Genomic DNA, 19,113 nt, shown 5'->3' on the forward strand with positions numbered 1-19,113 from the left:
TTAATAAATATACACTGATGTGGAAGAGTGTTAATAAATATACACTAATGTGAAAGAGTGTTAATAAATATACATTAATGTGGAGGAGTGTTAATAAATATACACTGATGTGGTGGAGTGTTAATAAATATACACTAATGTGGTGGAGTGTTAATAAATATACACTGATGTGGTGGAGTGTTAATAAATATGCTTTAATGTGGAGGAGTGTTATTAAATATACACTAATGTGGAGGAGTGTTAATAAATATACACTAATGTGGAAGAGTGTTATTAAATATACACTGATGTGGAGGAGTGTTAATAAATATACACTAATGTGGAAGAGTGTTAATAAATATACACTGACGTGGAGAGTGTTAATAAATATACACTGATGTGGAGGAGTGTTAATAAATATACACTAATGTGAAAGAGTGTTAATAAATATACATTAATGTGGAGGAGTGTTAATAAATATGCTTTAATGTGGAGGAGTGTTATTAAATATACACTAATGTTGAGGAGTGTTAATAAATATACACTGATGTGGTGGAGTGTTAATAAATATACATTAATGTGGAGGGGTATTAATAAATGTACACTAATGTGGAGGAGTGTTATTAAATATACACTAATGTGGTGGAGTGTTAATAAATATACACTGATGTGGTGAAGTGTTAATAAATATGCTTTAATGTGGAGGAGTGTTATTAAATATACACTAATGTGGAGGAGTGTTAATAAATATACACTGATGTGGAGGAGTGTTGGTAAATATACACTGATGTGGAGGAGTGTTAATAAATATACACTAATGTGGAGGAGTGTTAATAAATATACACTGATGTGGAGGAGTGTTGGTAAATATACACTGATGTGGAGGAGTGTTAATAAATATACACTGACGTGGAGAGTGTTAATAAATATACTCTAATGTGGAGGAGTGTTAATAAATATACACTGATGTGGAGGAGTGTTAATAAATATACACTGACGTGGAGAGTGTTAATAAATATACTCTAATGTGTGTTAATAAATATAACTGATGTGGTGGAGTGTTAATAAATATGCTTTAATGTGGAGGAGTGTTATTAAATATACACTAATGTGGAGGAGTGTTAATAAATATACACTGATGTGGAGGAGTGTTGGTAAATATACACTGATGTGGAGGAGTGTTAATAAATATACTCTAATGTGGAGGAGTGTTAATAAATATACACTGATGTGGAGGAGTGTTAATAAATATACACTGATGTGGAGGAGTGTTAAGAGAAACAAATATGTTGTCATTCTTTCCGTTATATGGGGCTAATCCTTAAATGTCATTAAACAATATAAATCTAAGCCTACAGCTTCACTGACCCCTGCTTATAACTGTATGAACCAGTGTGAGAAAACTTATCATATAGTCTTAACAATATAGAAAGAAGCTAGCATATGGTATCGGTATATGCTAGAATAAATAGATTTAACAGGACTCCACAAACACACCTTGATAAAGACAATGTTTTACATGTACATTAAGTTTTGTTTTCATGCCACAGCTCACAAAGCATAAAGAAGTGTGAGTAGAACAGAGAGTTTACACAAAAGCTTCACGTAATGCTTGTTGGACTCTCAGACAAGTTGGACTCTCAGACAAATTGCTGCAGACTTGAAATATCTCCAAACACTATCAAGTACTCCTAGATCATGAGACCGAGACAGGTAGATTTGAAAATAGGAAAGGAAGAGCCAGAACTCCTGGAGTCAATGATACTGATGTTAAGTACCTTTGTTTATGCAGCCTTCAGGACAGAAGAAAGACTGTCACTGATCTCAACCATGAGATAAACAACCATGTAGTAAATGAATGAAAAATGTCCAGATTTATTGTACCAAGAAGACTGAACAATAATATAGTATTTGGTTGTGTAGAATTTTAAAAAAGCTTTTACTTTGATCATCAAATATTGTCAAGAGACTGAAATTTGCTCTAAAGCACAAAAACTAGATTGTTGATGATTAGAAAGAAGTGTTATGGACGGATGAGTCCAAATTTGAAACATTTGGTTCCAAGCATAGGTTATGCGTTTGGCGAAAGAAAATTAAAGTTACTTATTTCAATGCATAGCACCTGCTATGAAGCATGTAGTAGGCAGTTTGATGACTTGTGGGTGTTTTCCTGCGATAGAAATTATTTGTAAAATCGATGGATTAATAGACCAGCTTAAGTACCATCAGATACTTAAGAACATTTGGTTCCAAGCATAGGTTATGCGTTTGGCGAAAGAAAATTAAAGTTACTTATTTCAATGCATAGCACCTGCTATGAAGCATGTAGTAGGCAGTTTGATGACTTGTGGGTGTTTTCCTGCGATAGAAATTATTTGTAAAATCGATGGATTAATAGACCAGCTTAAGTACCATCAGATACTTATCCACCATGGTATAGCCACTGGTTTACATATGGTTAATAAAGGACTCTACTACCTAGAAGATAATGATTCCAAACACTCATCAAATTCATGCAGAAATTATTTACCTGAGAAAGAAGCTGCTGGAGTCATTTAAATGATCTAACAGGTTTTAATGTAATGTGTTAATAAAGCACTGGTCTCAAAGTACTGGCAGCACAGGCCAATGGTGGAATTTTTTCAACAATTTAAATGGCACATAATCTTAAAACAAACCATTTATTCGGATATATGATGTTATCAGTGTTTTTATATTCTGCAAATAGTACTAATGGTCGACTTATTCTCGAAGTGCTTTAACAAGTACAAATTAGTTTGTTACTGTGACGTTTTCAGAAGATTTGTATTCCTTTTTTATGATGTTATATAAAACACGATCGATTTGCTTATCTTGGTGATAAAAACTAGTTTAAATTTAGCTAAACATGTATGCAATCTCTAATCTGAAACAAACAGGTAAATTTTTGTTTTGTGTCAGGAGTAACAGATGGGTTTATCATTTAACAAACTTGCACGGCTTTAATGTTCATTAATCGTTTACAGAACACAATCTGTACAGGACTCACAACTGCTCAACATCTCGAAGGGAAACATCTCCAGAAATAAACTGAAATAAGGTAAGATTGGTTTGGTTTAGTATGAATTTCGTGCAAAGCTGCACGAGAGCTATCTGCGCTAGCCGTCCCTAATTTAGCAGTGTAGGACTAGAGGGAAGGCAGATACTCATTACCACCCACCGCCAACTTTTGGGCTACTCTTTTACAAAAGAATAGTGGGATTCACCGTCACATTATAACGCCCCAACGGCTGAAATGACAGGCATGTTTGGTGTGACGGGAATTCGAAAGTTCTAAAATTTTTTTAACATTAGAAAACGTTATATTCTAACGCAGGTGCTCGTTTGTTCTTATGCACAAAACTACACAAAGAGTTATCTGTGATCTGCCTACCATGGGTATCGAAACCCGATTTCTTATACTTCTAGTATAAGTCCACAGATATTCCACTGTGCCACTAGGGTACTCTAGTAGAGAATATATCATTTCATGATATAAACACTTAGAATTATTATTGTGAAGTGGCTATTCTAATTTTTCTTATAATTGTCATCATGAAGAAAGGTGGTTACATGAAAACAAAAGTCATAAACGAGTCTTAAAAAATAGGATATTGTTCGTGATGTCATATATTACTTTATATTTTGTTCTTATTACTGACAAGTCCACAGAAAACATGAATACTGTTCATAAAGAAACAACTAATTTAATATAAATAAAATTACCATGATGATGACATGGATGTAATAGAAAAGTTTTCAAAATATTGTAATGGAATCACGAAATAGCACTGATTTTCATAGAGCAGAAATAAACGTTTAACCAAACTTTAATCGCTATTTCATACCTTTTTATATGCTCTATGATTTCTATCAATATCCTTGTCAAATAGCAAACATTTTTAATAATCGTCTTTTTTTTACAGATACGCCCTATGACTTCAGTCAGTATCCTTGTCAAATAGTAGACGCTTTTAACAGTCATTTTTTTCTATGCTCTATGATGTGTGCTTATTGTTAGATAAAGTATTTCTCTCTGCAGATAATAAATTCTCCTAACAGTCTGATTTTTTTTTTTCTTTTAGAGATAAGCTCTTGTAGTTCAGGTTCATTATTAGAAAAAATCTTCCTTGTTGCAGTTTTTCTGAAGAACTTTGATTGTAGGAAGTCATGACTTGGAGATTCATAGAGAAACAATCATTGTAAGATGAATATTCAACATTGTCGAGACTAGAGTAATTATATTACGCTGTAAAACTGCATGCAATCTCTCTCATTTTTTGTTCTTTCTTTCGTGAAAATCGTAATTTCTGTAAAGATAAAGTATATAAAATTTGCTCGACAGGAAATTATTTGTTAAAAAGCTTGACTTTTTAGACACGAGATAAAGGTTCGTTAACTGCGATCATTGTAAGAAGTGAAATTGATTTTACTATTACCAGATATATTATTGTTGTTGTTTCTTACAAGGAATTTGAACACGTCTTGAAACTGGATATGATGAATATAGAAACACTATATTTTTCAACATAAATTATGAACATGAGTATTTGTGAACACGTCTTGAAACTGGATATGATGAATACAGAAACACTATATTTTTCAACATAAATTATGAACATGAGTATTTGTGAACACGTCTTGAAACTGGATATGATGAATACAGAAACACTATATTTTTCAACATAAATTATGAACATGAGTATTTGTGAACACGTCTTGAAACTGGATATGATGAATACAGAAACACTATATTTTTCAACATAAATTATGAACATGAGTATTTATTCAACAAATAAAAATTTAAATATATATGCGGAAAATTAGCTGAATGATAATACATATCTCAGTTCTGTTAAGGTGTTGGTGCAGTGATAATTTGCCTATTATTAAGTGAAAAAGACCCTACAATACTCAGAACTTGCAGTCCCTTATACATTATCAACTTGTATTACAGATTAAAAATATTTTGGAAGCAAGTTTCATTTCTTCGGTATTCGCTGACTAAACTGTGTTAACATGAGTGTTGTAGATATATTAATTAGTAAATGTCCATATGTATGTACGTGTGTATGAATAGTGTTGTAGATATATTAATTAGTAAATGTCCATATGTATGTACGTGTGTATGAATAGTGTCGTAGATATATTAATTAGTAAATGTCCATATGTATGTACGTGTGTATGAATAGTGTTGTAGATATATTAATTAGTAAATGTCCATATGTATGTACGTGTGTATGAATAGTGTTGTAGATATATTAATTAGTAAATGTCCATATGTATGTACGTGAGTATGAATAGTGTCGTAGATATATTAATTAGTAAATGTCCATATGTATGTACGTGTGTATGAATAGTGTTGTAGATATATTAATTAGTAAATGTCCATATGTATGTACGTGTGTATGAATGGATTTGAAACTTTCATAATAAACTGTTATATTAATCCGATATCTTGTAACAACTGATTATGTTCAGAAAACTAAGTTAATAACCCCTATAATATTAACATATAATAACATGTTTATATATATATATGGTTGTCTTCTAGTTGTTTTATCTTATTTAAGCCAGTTGTTATTTGGTCTGAAGACTACCTATATTTGTGCACCTAAACCAAAGATAAAAAGTTTAATTGTTTGTAAAGACTTGGAAATAAATCAATGACGTCACAAGGTTATGTCAATGCTGGTATGTAATTCAATGACGTCACAAGGTTATGTCAATGCTGGTATGTAATGTCACGAGGATTATATCCACCAAAGTTTGCATCTTTTAGTGATTACATGAATATTGTATCAAATATAAGTGAATTAGAAAACGGTTTCCTATAGTAAAATCACGAGACGTGTAATAAGCAAGTTAGCCAGTGGTTTATTGTAGTGACGTCAGGAGATGTACATCAACTACGTTAACCAATGGTATGTGCACTGAATAAGTTAACCAACAGTTTATTGTAGTGACGTCACGAGACGTGAGCTAAATAAATTAATACAACGATAATCATTTCTTATAATAGTCACTGGACGAACACAAATGAAATAATTTAACACAATATCTTTATAAGCCAGTAGTATCAAACGATCGTTACATCTGATTAGTTGAGCTTGGCTCAAATACGTGGACATGATTCGAGCTTCTTCCACTAATGAAAGACCTATAGTACTTACCTTTACCTTATCACATCCTATCATAAAGCTTTTACTTAAATACTTGATCACAAAGTAGGTATTACCTCGACGGTTGAAATCAGTGGACCGTACGAGATATTTCATGTTTTATTAGCCTTGTGTATAACTTATTCACACCGTACTCGCTTTCAACGAATTCCCTTCTTATTCATGATGGTTATGTGCAACTAGTCTTATCTTAAGGAGTGTATTAGTTCTTCACTACCACAGTATAACTGTCTTATCTTATAGAGGACATATTAATCCCATTCTTTCTTTCCTATCGTTACACATAGCTAACGTTATCTTAGAAAAACGTTAAATGGGTGAAAAAAAAACCTCAAGTTAAAAACAAGAAAAGGAAGACCATTACTTGACGTTAGGAACAGGAAGACCCGATCCATTTCCAAGACAAATAAGTCTAGTTTTGCCATCCTTCCGTACGACAAAACGTGAGTGTTCAAGATGGAAAGGATGTTCTTTATATTGTTCCTACATATTTTTTTTTTAAACTGTGAAACATTTCGTCAGACCTGTTACCTTTTATGTTGCATGATCTACAAAAAAAATATAGGCAATTATTCTAACTTGGTAATTTTTTATTTTCATAAATTCTAACAAAAATGTGTAATAAAGCAAAAACGTAATAAAGTTTGTTTGTTTTAGTTGTGCGCAAAGCTATCTGCGTTGATCGTACCTAATTTAGTAGGAAAAATATGGGGAGGCAGATAGTCATCACAACCCACCGCCAACTCTTGGTTTATTTTTTTAACTAACAAATAGGGGATTGACCATAACATTATAACGTCTCCACGATTGCAAGAGTGAGCATGTTTATTGAGACGGAGATTCAAATCTGCGGCTCTTGAATTTCGAGTCGAGTGCCTTAACCACGTGGCCATGCGAGGCACGTAATAAAGGAGTAAACTTAAATAATCATAGATTATTAGAAACTAGATCATTTTCAAAATGAAATCTTGAAGAACTAAAGTAATATGCGAGAAATAAGCTTGATGTTGGAAACCTTTGAGACTTCACATGAGATGTTTTAAACGAGATTAGACGACCTAAAAGTAAGTGTGCGAAACTCTGACTCCAAAGGTTCATGATTGAAGTTGCGGGTGCGTTATAAAGGTAGCAGTCAAATTATACTATTTTATTACAATAGCCCAAGAGCTGTCACTGGTTGGTGTTAACTAGAAGGCTTTCAATCTGATCTCCCAGTCGAAAATTATGCACGGTCAGCGCAGATAGCCCTTGCATAACTTTGCATTAAATTAGAAAAAATTAAACACTTAAAGGAATTTTCGCATATAGTTTTTTGTTTTATGTTTTTAATCAGATACTTTCTTATTCGAAACTAACTGAATTATTGTTACTTGATATTAATCAATTTAAGGTATTGATTTTCAGAAGCAAACTTTAAGTTTTAAAATAAATAAAATAGATTTGTTTGTTTTTAATTTCGCGCAAAGTTACACGAGGGCTATCTGCGCTAGCCGTCCCTAATTTAGCAGTTTAAGACCAGAGGGAAGGCAGCTAGTCATCACCACCCACCGCCAACCCTTGAACTACTCTTTTACCAAAGAATAGTGGGATTGACCGTCATATTATAACGCCTCCACGGCTGAAAGCATGTTTAGTGTGATGGAGATTCGAACCCGCGACCTCAGATTACGAGTCGAACGCCTCAACAGGCTTGGCCATGCCGGACCTAAATAAAGTAGAATCGTATTCAAAGCTGCAATAAAGATTAATGATCAGAGTTTAGAATGTTATAAGTTTGTTTGTTGTTGTTTTTCCATTTACCAAAACGGAGATCTGCGCGTTTTCAACAGGTTCTTATTTTGTACTATTGGAATAAAATTAAAAATAACTTGTGGCAAGCAGCAAGGAAGAAAATAGTTGAGCCTAAGCACCAGGTACTATTAAAAATGGTATGTCAGCTTTTGACTAGAGTTTCAGTGTCTGTTTCACACACGTTTAATTTAGTCCGTACAGGCAGAGATTACTACTGAAAGAAACAACACTTCTCATGATGGTTTCCGAATTATTACAATCATCTTAGTGGACAACCGTTCTACTGATGGCTTATGAATAATTTCATCACTGATATTAATGGGCGACTGTTTTCATAATTGTTTCCGAATTGCTATAGTGTTCTTAATGGGAAACTGATCTATCAAAATTACTACAGTTAATTTAGTGAGCAATTGTTCTCCTGATGGTTTCCAAGTTACTACAATGTCATTAATGAGCAGTTGTTCTCCTGATGGTTTCCAAATTACTACAATGTCATTAATGGACAGTTATTCTTCTGGTGGTTTCCAAATTACTACAATGTCATTAATGGACAGTTGTTTTCCTGGTGGTTTCCAAATTACTACAATGTCATTAATGGGCAGTTGTTCTCCTGATGGTTTCCAAATTACTACAATGTCATTAATGAGCAGTTGTTCTCCTGATGGTTTCCAAATTACTACAATGTCATTAATGGACAGTTGTTTTCCTGGTGGTTTCCAAATTACTACAATGTCATTAATGAGCAGTTGTTCTCCTGATGGTTTCCAAATTACTACAATGTCATTAATGGACAGTTATTCTCCTGGTGGTTTCCAAATTACTACAATGTCATTAATGGACAGTTGTTTTCCTGATGGTTTCCAAATTACTACAATGTCATTAATGAGCAGTTGTTCTCCTGATGGTTTCCAAATTACTACAATGTCATTAATGAGCAGTTGTTCTCCTGATGGTTTCCAAATTACTACAATGTCATTAATGAGCAGTTGTTCTCCTGATGTTTTCCAAATTACTACAATGTCATTAATGGGCAGTTGTTCTCCTGATGGTTTTTGAATAATTACAACAATGATCTTGGTTTCTGAATCACCACAATGTTCCTAACTAGTTACTACTCATATCATAGTTACCAAGTTACTGCAATGGTTCTAATGACCAACTGTTCTTGTAATGGTTACCGGGTTGTTACAATGATTCTAGTAAATAAATGTTCTTCAGTAGTCCTAATGGGCACGTTATTGTAGACGGTACTGCTTTACATAATGATCCTAGTAGAAAACTGTTCTTGTGCTAGTAACCGAGTCAGAACAATAACTCTAACGAGACACAGTTCTTGCAACTGTTAAGAGTTACTACAGTTGTCGTAATGATTTCCGTCTTGCTACAAATCTTAGCAGTGCTAAGGCCATACATCATAACGTGACTGGTGAACATGTAACATAAAACATACATTTATCTCGTTTTTATTGTTGTTATCGAAATAATGTGTTGACTTTTGTAAAATTAATAAACTTCTTGTTAATTGTAAGAAACATAATATTATCTATAGAAAGTGTTTTTAACAAAATTAACCGGTAACCAACGAAAAGAGTTCTGTAAATATGTTTGATGTTCAAGCACCATATGAACTCAGACAGTCGTAACGATATCCAACTACTTTACTACCAGTGTGCATTTCAATACAACTATCACGAACCGTCAGAATATTTTCCCAATCAGATTAATAAATATACCAACTCACAAAAAACATTCATGACATATTACGTTCTAAAAGAAAGTACGTGCTGTTGTTGAGAGTCAGACAGCAGTCGCTTCTTCCAAAAAGAATGGAAGTTGAGAGGCCTGGTGGTTATGTAGATTGACTTCGAATCCTCATTACCGATTATCCTCGCCTTTTCATTGAAAAACCAGCCCAAGATCGGTCTGATCTATCATAGATAGATAACCCTCTTTGCATAGATAACCCTCGAATAGCTTTACGTAGTTTTCAAAACAAACGAACCAAAGATAAAGTTCTTTGTGCTGCCATCTATTGGATAATATATGAAAATAATTTAAAAGCCCGCATTAACGTTTACGAGTGTTCTCAAACAACAACATTACTTTATAATGAGGGCAAGCTTCCTACATTGACCAAAAACTTGAATGGTAACACCATGTCATCAGGCTTGTAAGCGAAATACTGATAGCCATAATAATTAAAATTATTTGACTAATTACTGAAGCACCATAGTTGTTATCTACAGAAGTGTAAATTAAGTTTTTCTTTGTTGTAAAAGTAATAGCATATTACAGTGCCCTTGTAGTTTTTAAATTTCTAGCCTATGCTATAAAATAATTGTAGATTTAAGTGTTAAATTAAGCATCAATAATTTACACTTTATCCATGATTTTAATGTATTACACATTTAAATAATCGAATATATTTTTTATAAAGAGCAACACATAACCACAATTTATATAGCTGGCTCGAGTGTTCACGTAACAAAAGGACGTAGTATAAACCTCATATAACTCTCCTCTTAATGTAACACAACGCTTAATGTCCACCTTGTCATTGTTTGTTTTGGAATTTCGCACAAAGCTACTCGATGGCTATCTGTGCTAGCCGTCCCTAATTTAGCAGTGTAAGACTAGAGGGAAGGCAGCTAGTCATCACCACCCACCGCCAACTCTTGGGCTACTGTTGTACCAACGAATAGTGGGATTGACCGTCACATTATACACCCTCACGGCTGGGAGGGCGAGCATGTTTAGCGCGACGCAGGCGCGAACCCGCGACCCTCGGTTTAGGAGTCGCACGCCTTACGCGCTTGGCCATGCCAGGCCATCCTTGTCATTGTATCTAATAAAATAAAATTCCATACAGTATTTCTTGAAGTTTCAAAAATTAATTTTAGGACATTGGTTTTATCCTAATGTGAAGCTTCACATTCATCCGGGACTTCTCTGCATCGATGTGTAAAATATCTAGATGCTTTTATAATTAAGATTGTTAACAAGAAAACAAAAATATTAGAAATTACACTTGGCATCAGCTTCTACAAAATAAGTAAGATTAACAACTCTGGTCAGCAACATTAGAGCAAAACGTACCCGGTAGATATGTCTCCTTTTTTATTCAAGATTGCATTTCTTGAAGAAATCGGTTACACAACTAATATAACTCTGCTGAGTGACTCTTCCTGTGTAATATAGATATGAAAGTGGTCTATTTTCCAACAAGTGTGATTTCATAACGGTCATGTGGATTATAGTGACGCTAAAATGAGACAGCGATATGCGATATTTATGAATGATCGACAGAATAGCCAGCGAATTAATAGACAGACAATAACCCACCCTCCCTCGATAGCTCAGCGATAAGTTTGTAGTCTAATAACGCTGAAACTGCTTTATTTATATCTGCAGTTAGAGATAAGTGTTTAAAAAATATTCTGACTTTCATCATAATCCAATAGCGCTCTAAAATAAACTTTTTTTAACATGGATTCTTCAACGGTCTCGTTTGTTTGTAAGTAAGCACAAGTTGGCTATCTGTGTTCCGCCCACCACGGGTATCGAAACCCTGATTTTAGTATCAAAAGTCGCAGACATATCGCTGTTCCACTAGGGGGCCTTCAACGGTCTTCCTAGTTCTTACATTTCAAACTTTTTTCGTCTATCGAGAGAGGGCAGCAGCTACCTTAGTTACGTGAAATAGAACCTAAGCTTCCTTTCCAATAAATTCAATAACATATTATTTATTTATTTTAATTTCTTTTTCACAATTTGCTAGTTTTTTTGTACCTTAAAGCTCAAATTTTTATTTTTAAAAATGTATTCAAAAACAATATTCAGATATTAAAAATTTCTAAAGCGAGAAGTTGATTTATTAGGCTGTGTTCTTCTCAGAAAAGGTATCAAAGCCTGTTTCTAGTATGTCAGTCCAGAGAAGGTAACACTTGCTTTCTGTCATGAAGTTATCACTAAAGCAGAGTCTTTCATAATAATATATACTTGATGTAATTTACCTAGATTATTCTGTATATTTATTTAAACTTGAAACACTAAAAAATTCAGTTTTAGATTCACAAATGACGATTAATTTCTGAGGAGAAAAATGAACGTTTTCAAGACAAGTTTATTTTGCGACGGTAACAAAACGCGGCATGGCCAGGTGGGTTAAGACATTCGACTCGTAATCTGAAGGTCGCGGGTTCGAATCCAGGTCGCACCAAACATGCTCGCCCTTTCAGCCGTGGGGGCGTCATAATATTACGGTCAATCCCACTATTCGTTGGTAAAAGAGTAGCCCAAGAGTTGGCGGTGGGTGGCGATAACTAGCTGCCTTCCCTCTAGTCTTACACTGCTATATTAGGGACGGATAGCGCAGGTAGCCCTCAAGTAGCTTTGCGTGAAATTCAAATCAAGTGAGGTTTACATTACGTTAATATACATAATTTCACACAATATTTATTGCTGTAAAATTTTGAGCTTATTTACTGAATTTTACGCTTTTCACAAATTTTACCTCGAGTTTAACTACGACCTCAGTTTTAAAACATTTCTGTATCACGAAACTATCTGGTAATCACTTCTTGGTACGAACAACCCTGTTTTAATGTCAGGGAAGCCTCGTCCTTCATTAACCTGGTGGAGAGAATATACACTGTTAGACGATGACTACACATTTATACCCGAGGATGTGGCGAAAAACACGCTGAAAATAACGGAGTTTAAGTGCCAAGATCTTTTGGTAATCTTGACGTGTCAAGCTTCTAATAACAACATCACAGTTCCGTCATCGTGTGCTGTAACTCTCGATCTAAACGGTAAGTAACCTTCAGAGTTAACAATGTTATCTTTCTACGATTATAAAATCCTGTTAACAGTTAATCTTTTGTTTAAATACAATGTGTTGGAAATATTAAGCGGAGAGTACAAAAACGAAGAGAAAACTCAAGTCACGTCTGAAGGAATTCGATCTTTTATAAATATTTTATTGTGATTTTACTTTGGTGTTAAAATAAATAATTAATTAAATGTGTATCAATAAATATTATAAACATGATTCTTATGTGTAATAATATGTGTTTTGTAACTTTACAAAAATACAACTCGTTAACTTAACACAGTTCAAACTAAAACAGTTGTTCAAATAATTGACGACACGAATAGCATTTCGACCACAACTACACTGTACCATTATTTGTCTTTACTTTCACTCATATGATCTTATAATTCGAGAATAGTGAAGCCAGTGGAGGTTAAAATCCACCTTTACCAACGACCCTTATCGGCAGACAGTGAAGTTAATATGACTTGCATATCTAATGGATCTCGTCCTGCGGCAAAGATTACTTGGTGGAAAGGCAAGAAACAATTGCAGCACACTCGAGAGAGTATAAATCGAGTTGGCGTCAGCACTAGTATGCTGACGTTCGTGCCATCTGTTGATGACAATGGGAAATTCCTAATATGCAGAGCAGAGAACCCTCTTATTTCGAATAGTATCCTAGAAGATGGATGGAAATTGGAAATTTACTGTAAGTCGCAAAATATATTTTTACTTTAACTCTATATCTTTTTAAATGCTTGTCAGAAGTATGTTTCCTTTGTGAACTAAGACTGCATCATATTTTTCCCTCTTGTTTCTAAGAACCAACACCCCGAACTGTCAGCTTACGTTACATAAGAAATTCTCAATAAACAACAAAACTAATATTTATAAAAGTTTTATTTTCAACTAAAAGGAAATATTAAAACACGTAATGAGATCGTGTTAAGTTAATCTGTTTTATTAGCAGCGTTAAAAGCCTCCCTGTTTTATCAATCTTGTATCTGAAACCTATATTATACAAATTGATTTCCGTCGAATAATACATACGCAAAAGTACTGGTTACATAATGCAACTATTGTTTATTAATATATCATGTATCTTATTAAATAATAAAAATGTTTATTTAATGAATGGCCGAGTTTCAATAGCATTACTTATAAAATAAATGTATGTTTGTTTTTCTCAAACGACCTTCCTTGTCACACCAAACATGCTCGTTCTTACAACCATGGGGGCGTTATAAAGTGGCGATCAATCCCACTATTCGTTGGTAAAAGAGTATCCAAACAGTTGGCGGTGGGTGTTGATGACTAACTGTCTTCTCTCTAGTCTCACACTGCTAAATTATGGACGGCTAGTGCAGATAGCCCTCTTGTAGCTTTATGCAAAATTCAACAAAATAAACAAACATGGTAACAATGCTTTAGTTAATAGAGGTTCAGAGGCCTTAAGAACTTTTCCACATTCTGAGCGATGGTGTTCCAAACCAGTGATGGATGACTGTACCGTTAATAAATTAGGAAACTTTGCTAAGTCTTTTCAAAAAGTAATAATGATTTTGATAACAACCGATGGAACTAAACCACTAAAATATTATGGCAGATTTCTAATGTATAATAAAGTGTAATTAATTCTAAGCCACAGATTTTTGAGAATGCAAAGTGTTTCTTGACAGTGACGACAATAAAATGTTTACAACATAGTCCTGTCGCATTTCTTGAAATATCAGTTAATGTTAACAGATGGCAATGCAATCTCATTCCTTTCGTTGTTCAAAAGAAAAACAAAAAATATATTATTTTCACTTTCTTAGAAATTAAGTTCGAGAAATAAAACGACTGTTCGTTACAGAAATAGCATAAAATATTCAAATTCAGAATCACGTGTATACATCTGTACAGGTACGTCTGCGAACTTTCAACTCTGGAAACCGTCTTTCGATACCCGTGAGGGGGCGCAGAGCACAGATATCCATAGTGTAGCTTTGTACTTAACTTCAAATAAATGAACCAAGCGATAAACCACAATAAACTACTGTGTGTCGGTTTATATAGTTTTGAACCAAAAATTATATTTTCGAAGACTACTCAAATATGATGGAAGATGTACGACACCACTATTTACGAAATGCAACACTTCGTAGCTTAACATATGTATATATTACAGAATAAACTGAATATTGAAATCAACAAATTTACAATGCTAACATCGATGGTTCGTTTTCCTCTTAATGGATACAGCAGATATGCTGATGTGGCTTTACGATAAACAAACTCACAGTCATGTATACAAGTTAAGCGTATTTTTTTAAATATTCAGTGGTATTCTTGGAGATTCTGGAGGCCCGGCATGGCCAAGCGTGTTAAGGCGTGCGACTCGTAATCTGAGGGTCGCGGGTTCGCATCCCCGTCGCGCCAAACGTGCTCGCCCTTTCAGCCGTGGGGGTGTCATAATGTGACGGTCAATCCCACTATTCGTTGGTAAAAGAGTAGCCCAAGAGTTGACAGCGGGTGGTGATGACTAGCTGCCTTCCCTCTAGTCTTACACTGCTAAATTAGGGACGGCTAGCACAGATAGCCCTCGTGTAGCTTTGTGCGAAATTCCAAAAACAAACAAACAAAACAAATTCTGGAACAGAAAGGCTGACGTATTAGTGGCATACCAACGATATATTTGTTTATTTTTCTGAGTAAACATTTCTAGATGCTTCATATTATGATTTTTCTAAGTAGCTTGGTTTAATATGAATATATCTGATTGTTTTTTATTGCAATCATAATTTTTCTTCTAAGAAAAAAACAATGTTTGTTCTTATATAGACATTTTGTCAAATGATTACAAACCAAAACTGTTTCTCTGAATGGCTCGTTACAGAGACCAAATCGTCGTCATCAAAATGAACACAAACAGCAGGAAAAGTGCTGAGATATCCTGGTCAATAACACTGCTTGTTTCAATTTAACAGAAACAGGATATGACCCCAAGCTGTTTTAATGTAACTCTTCTAAGGTCTAATCATGTGTCTTTCCCTGGAAAACCGATCTAAAAGATTAGGTCTAAAACAGAATTAAATTTATAATTTTCATTAACTAGTATGTCAGGGCTTTAGTTGACTCAGTTAATGGATCTAAGATTTACCAGATACAAATTGGTACATTTTCAACATTAACTTTCATGTTGAAAGAATGAACAAAACTTTCATTCTTTTTGGGAAAATAAGAAAGAATTTCCCATCTTTGCCGCTTGACAGGCTTCGAAATTGTTCATTAGAATTTCAGAAAAAAATAAAATATTTAATGTTTTTATTATAATAAGAGTTGTTTAGAAGGTGAGTCAGATCTTACTGTGTTGGAAACTTAATTCATGAGGGGTAATAAACAAAAAGTACAAACATAATAAACTCCAACTTTTTTATTCTTTTAGCGGAAAGACAAAATGTTGTGTTCCACAAAACTGGAGATAAAACACAGAAATAATGACGTACGTCAAAGCATGTATTTTTTATCACATGAGGGGAAATAACAAATTTTTTGTAGCATTTAGGAATATTAGTATTGAAATGATAAGTGTTCTTCAGACAACTATTTCTAAATTTATAAAGATAAAACATAAACTCTATTGAATGTCGAACTTAATATCACAGTCTCTTTTGATTATTGACAAAATGTTAAAATCCAGATAATTCAGAAAAACTGTGGTACTAATTTCAGAAGGCCAAGCTTTCTTAAATGTCAGGCCTGGCATGGCCTAGCGCGTTAAGGCGTGCGCTTCGTAATCTGAGGGTCGCGGGTTCGCTCCCGAGTCGCGCCAAACATGCTCGCCCTCCCAGCCGTGGGGGCGTTATAATGTGACGGTCAATCCCACTTTTCGTTGGTAAAAAAGTAGCCCAAGAGTTGGCGGTGGGTGGTGATGACTAGCTGCCTTCCCTCTAGTCTTACACTGCTAAATTAGGGACGGCTAGCACAGATAGCCCCCGAGTAGCTTTGTGCGAAATTCCAAAACAAACAAACAAACAAATTCTTAAGTGTCCAATTTGGTGTCGCTAGTGTTCTGGGACATATTACTCTGAGTACGTACCTTATACAAACATATAATAATTTACAAATAATAAATAATAGTCAGAGCTCACTCAACGTATAAAATAAGGAAATAAACAGTGGTGGAATGTTAAAAGTAGCACGTGGCCAACAGAGATATTTGATTTCAAAGCAATAACACAAACATAAAAAATCTAAGTATGACTGAAGTCTTTATTAAGATTAATTAGTAAACATTTATCTTCTGAAAATTTCTTATTACCTGAATGTCCAGTTACTTTTTCACATATTAAAATATCCATAATATTATGTTGCCACAATCACGTGTTCACGTTCACCATCGTTTATTTTCAAGACACTTATTAAAAACTCGTGAGTAAATAATTTGATTCGATCATACCCCAAACACAGGGTATCAGGACATATAATGGGTATGTTCATTTGGAGCTTGTTATGAAATTAATTTTGCTAAGCACGTTATCTCTTTACACATACATGTAGTGTAGGTGCTCAAATTATGTCATTTTGTTATATCATTATACACAACAACCAAAACATTCGCTGTTATAAGTAACTGAATAGGTAAGAGTCAATTGCATTCTTCAATTACAAAAAAACAAAGAACACTGAACAAGAAATCTCACGAACAGCTTTAAGTGTGCTTTTTTACTTCAGCTCTGCTCCAGAAGGTAATATTTGAAGCGCCAAGTGTTTTTCCCACCAAATTTAGTTTCCACCACGTTTAGATGATTAGGGTAGGGTGGATTTGAAATGTATTAGTCACAAATGAACTCATTTTTCTCCAGAAAAGTCCCTGAAAGTGAAATTGCGTAGCATTTGTGTATCTCTCTACCTGTACAACTAACATCCAAATGGTGTGAGAGGTGGAAGTTTTAGGTTTAAATGTCTGGTAAACCACAAAGCTAAATCTTTGAGCAATAATTAGGAGTCTATTTATAAAAACAGATAACTGGGGCATGGTAAGATGCATTTAAGGGAGTTCAAAGAATGGATATAAGAGATCTCACCAAATTAATTCAAATCCTTATGTACGTTTTGCGCTTCTTAGTGTGATGACACATTACAATAAAACCTAACGTTTACGATTTGAGGGTCTAATACAATATAACTCTTCTTATTAGCCTGCTATTGTTAGATTTTACTGTCAATATAACTATTCTTATTAGCCTGCTATTGTTAGATTTTACTGTCAATATAACTATTCTTATTAGCCTGCCATTGTTAGATTTTACTATCAATATAACTATTCTTATTAGCCTGCCATTGTTAGATTTTACTATCAATATAACTATTCTTATTAGCCTGATGACAGCTGATGGTGAACAGAGCTGGCAGCTGATGGTGAACAGAGCTGACAGCTGATGGTGGACATAGCTGGCAGCTGATGGTGAACAGAGCTGACAGCTGATGGTGAACAGAGCTGGCAGCTGATGGTGGACATAGCTGGCAGCTGATGGTGAACAGAGCTGACAGCTGATGGTGGACATAGCTGACAGCTGATGGTGGACATAGCTGGCAGCTGAAATATTATCACAGAAGAAAGGCAGCAGAAGAAGAAACTCTTCTTACAGATTCTTTGATGTTTGCCTTGCTATTCTAAGTACAATATAATCTAGTAAAAGATAATACACTTGATAACCAGTAATCATGTGTACCAAGGTTGAAACATACGACAGTGTTGCACACGTGCCAGATGCTTGACACAGGTTTTACAATAATTCAGTTTACAAGAACTGTATAAATTATACTTAGAAGAATATTTTCAACATTTAAAAAATAGACATGTAAAAAAAAACTCCAAAAAAACTAAACATGAAGTTTACAAGCCTTTAACGAAATCAAATAATTTCTTCATCTGGAAAGGATATCGTGGATTGCATGACTTTCAACAGTGAATAAAAACTGTATTATTTAACAAAGTATTGTCTCATTCCAACTAATGACTGACTAAGGCTTTGTTGTATAACTGAATGCTACATAAAGCTATCTTATGTTTTCGTTCTTTGTTCTTGAGTTCAACCCTTCTGCTTGATGACTCTTTTGTCTCCCTAATATAATTCACTAACATGTAAACAAAACAGAGGGAAGTTGCGCCTGCTGATTAGGCCATAGTTTCTAATCTAATTTAATGTAAATCCTTCTATTTCTGGACTGTCGTGGAACAAACTGAGATGGTATTTAGAGAAAAAAGTATTTTACGCAACAAGGACTTGTTTGGTAAGTAGTTGTTTTTAAATTTTTAATCTATATGATTTTTAT

At 34.1% G+C, this 19,113-nt stretch overlaps 2 protein-coding genes across 2 annotated transcripts in view; one reads left to right on the plus strand and one right to left on the minus strand.

Annotated features, from left to right (window-relative positions):
- The window catches only part of LOC143238996 (neural cell adhesion molecule 2-like), a 414,991-nt gene that overhangs the window by 367,999 nt on the left and 27,879 nt on the right, over window positions 1-19,113 (minus strand). The gene's annotated exons all lie outside the window — the stretch shown is intronic.
- LOC143239592 (cell adhesion molecule 3-like) lies at window positions 12,263-18,273 on the plus strand. The gene is made up of 3 exons (XM_076480816.1): window positions 12,263-12,787; window positions 13,208-13,501; window positions 18,156-18,273. Exons 1-3 carry the CDS (start codon window positions 12,577-12,579, stop codon window positions 18,158-18,160), a joined length of 510 nt encoding a protein of 169 aa, XP_076336931.1. The 5' UTR covers window positions 12,263-12,576; the 3' UTR covers window positions 18,161-18,273.

The sequence above is a fragment of the Tachypleus tridentatus genome, chromosome 13 (assembly GCF_004210375.1).
Source record: "Tachypleus tridentatus isolate NWPU-2018 chromosome 13, ASM421037v1, whole genome shotgun sequence".
Lineage (NCBI taxonomy): Eukaryota > Metazoa > Arthropoda > Merostomata > Xiphosura > Limulidae > Tachypleus > Tachypleus tridentatus.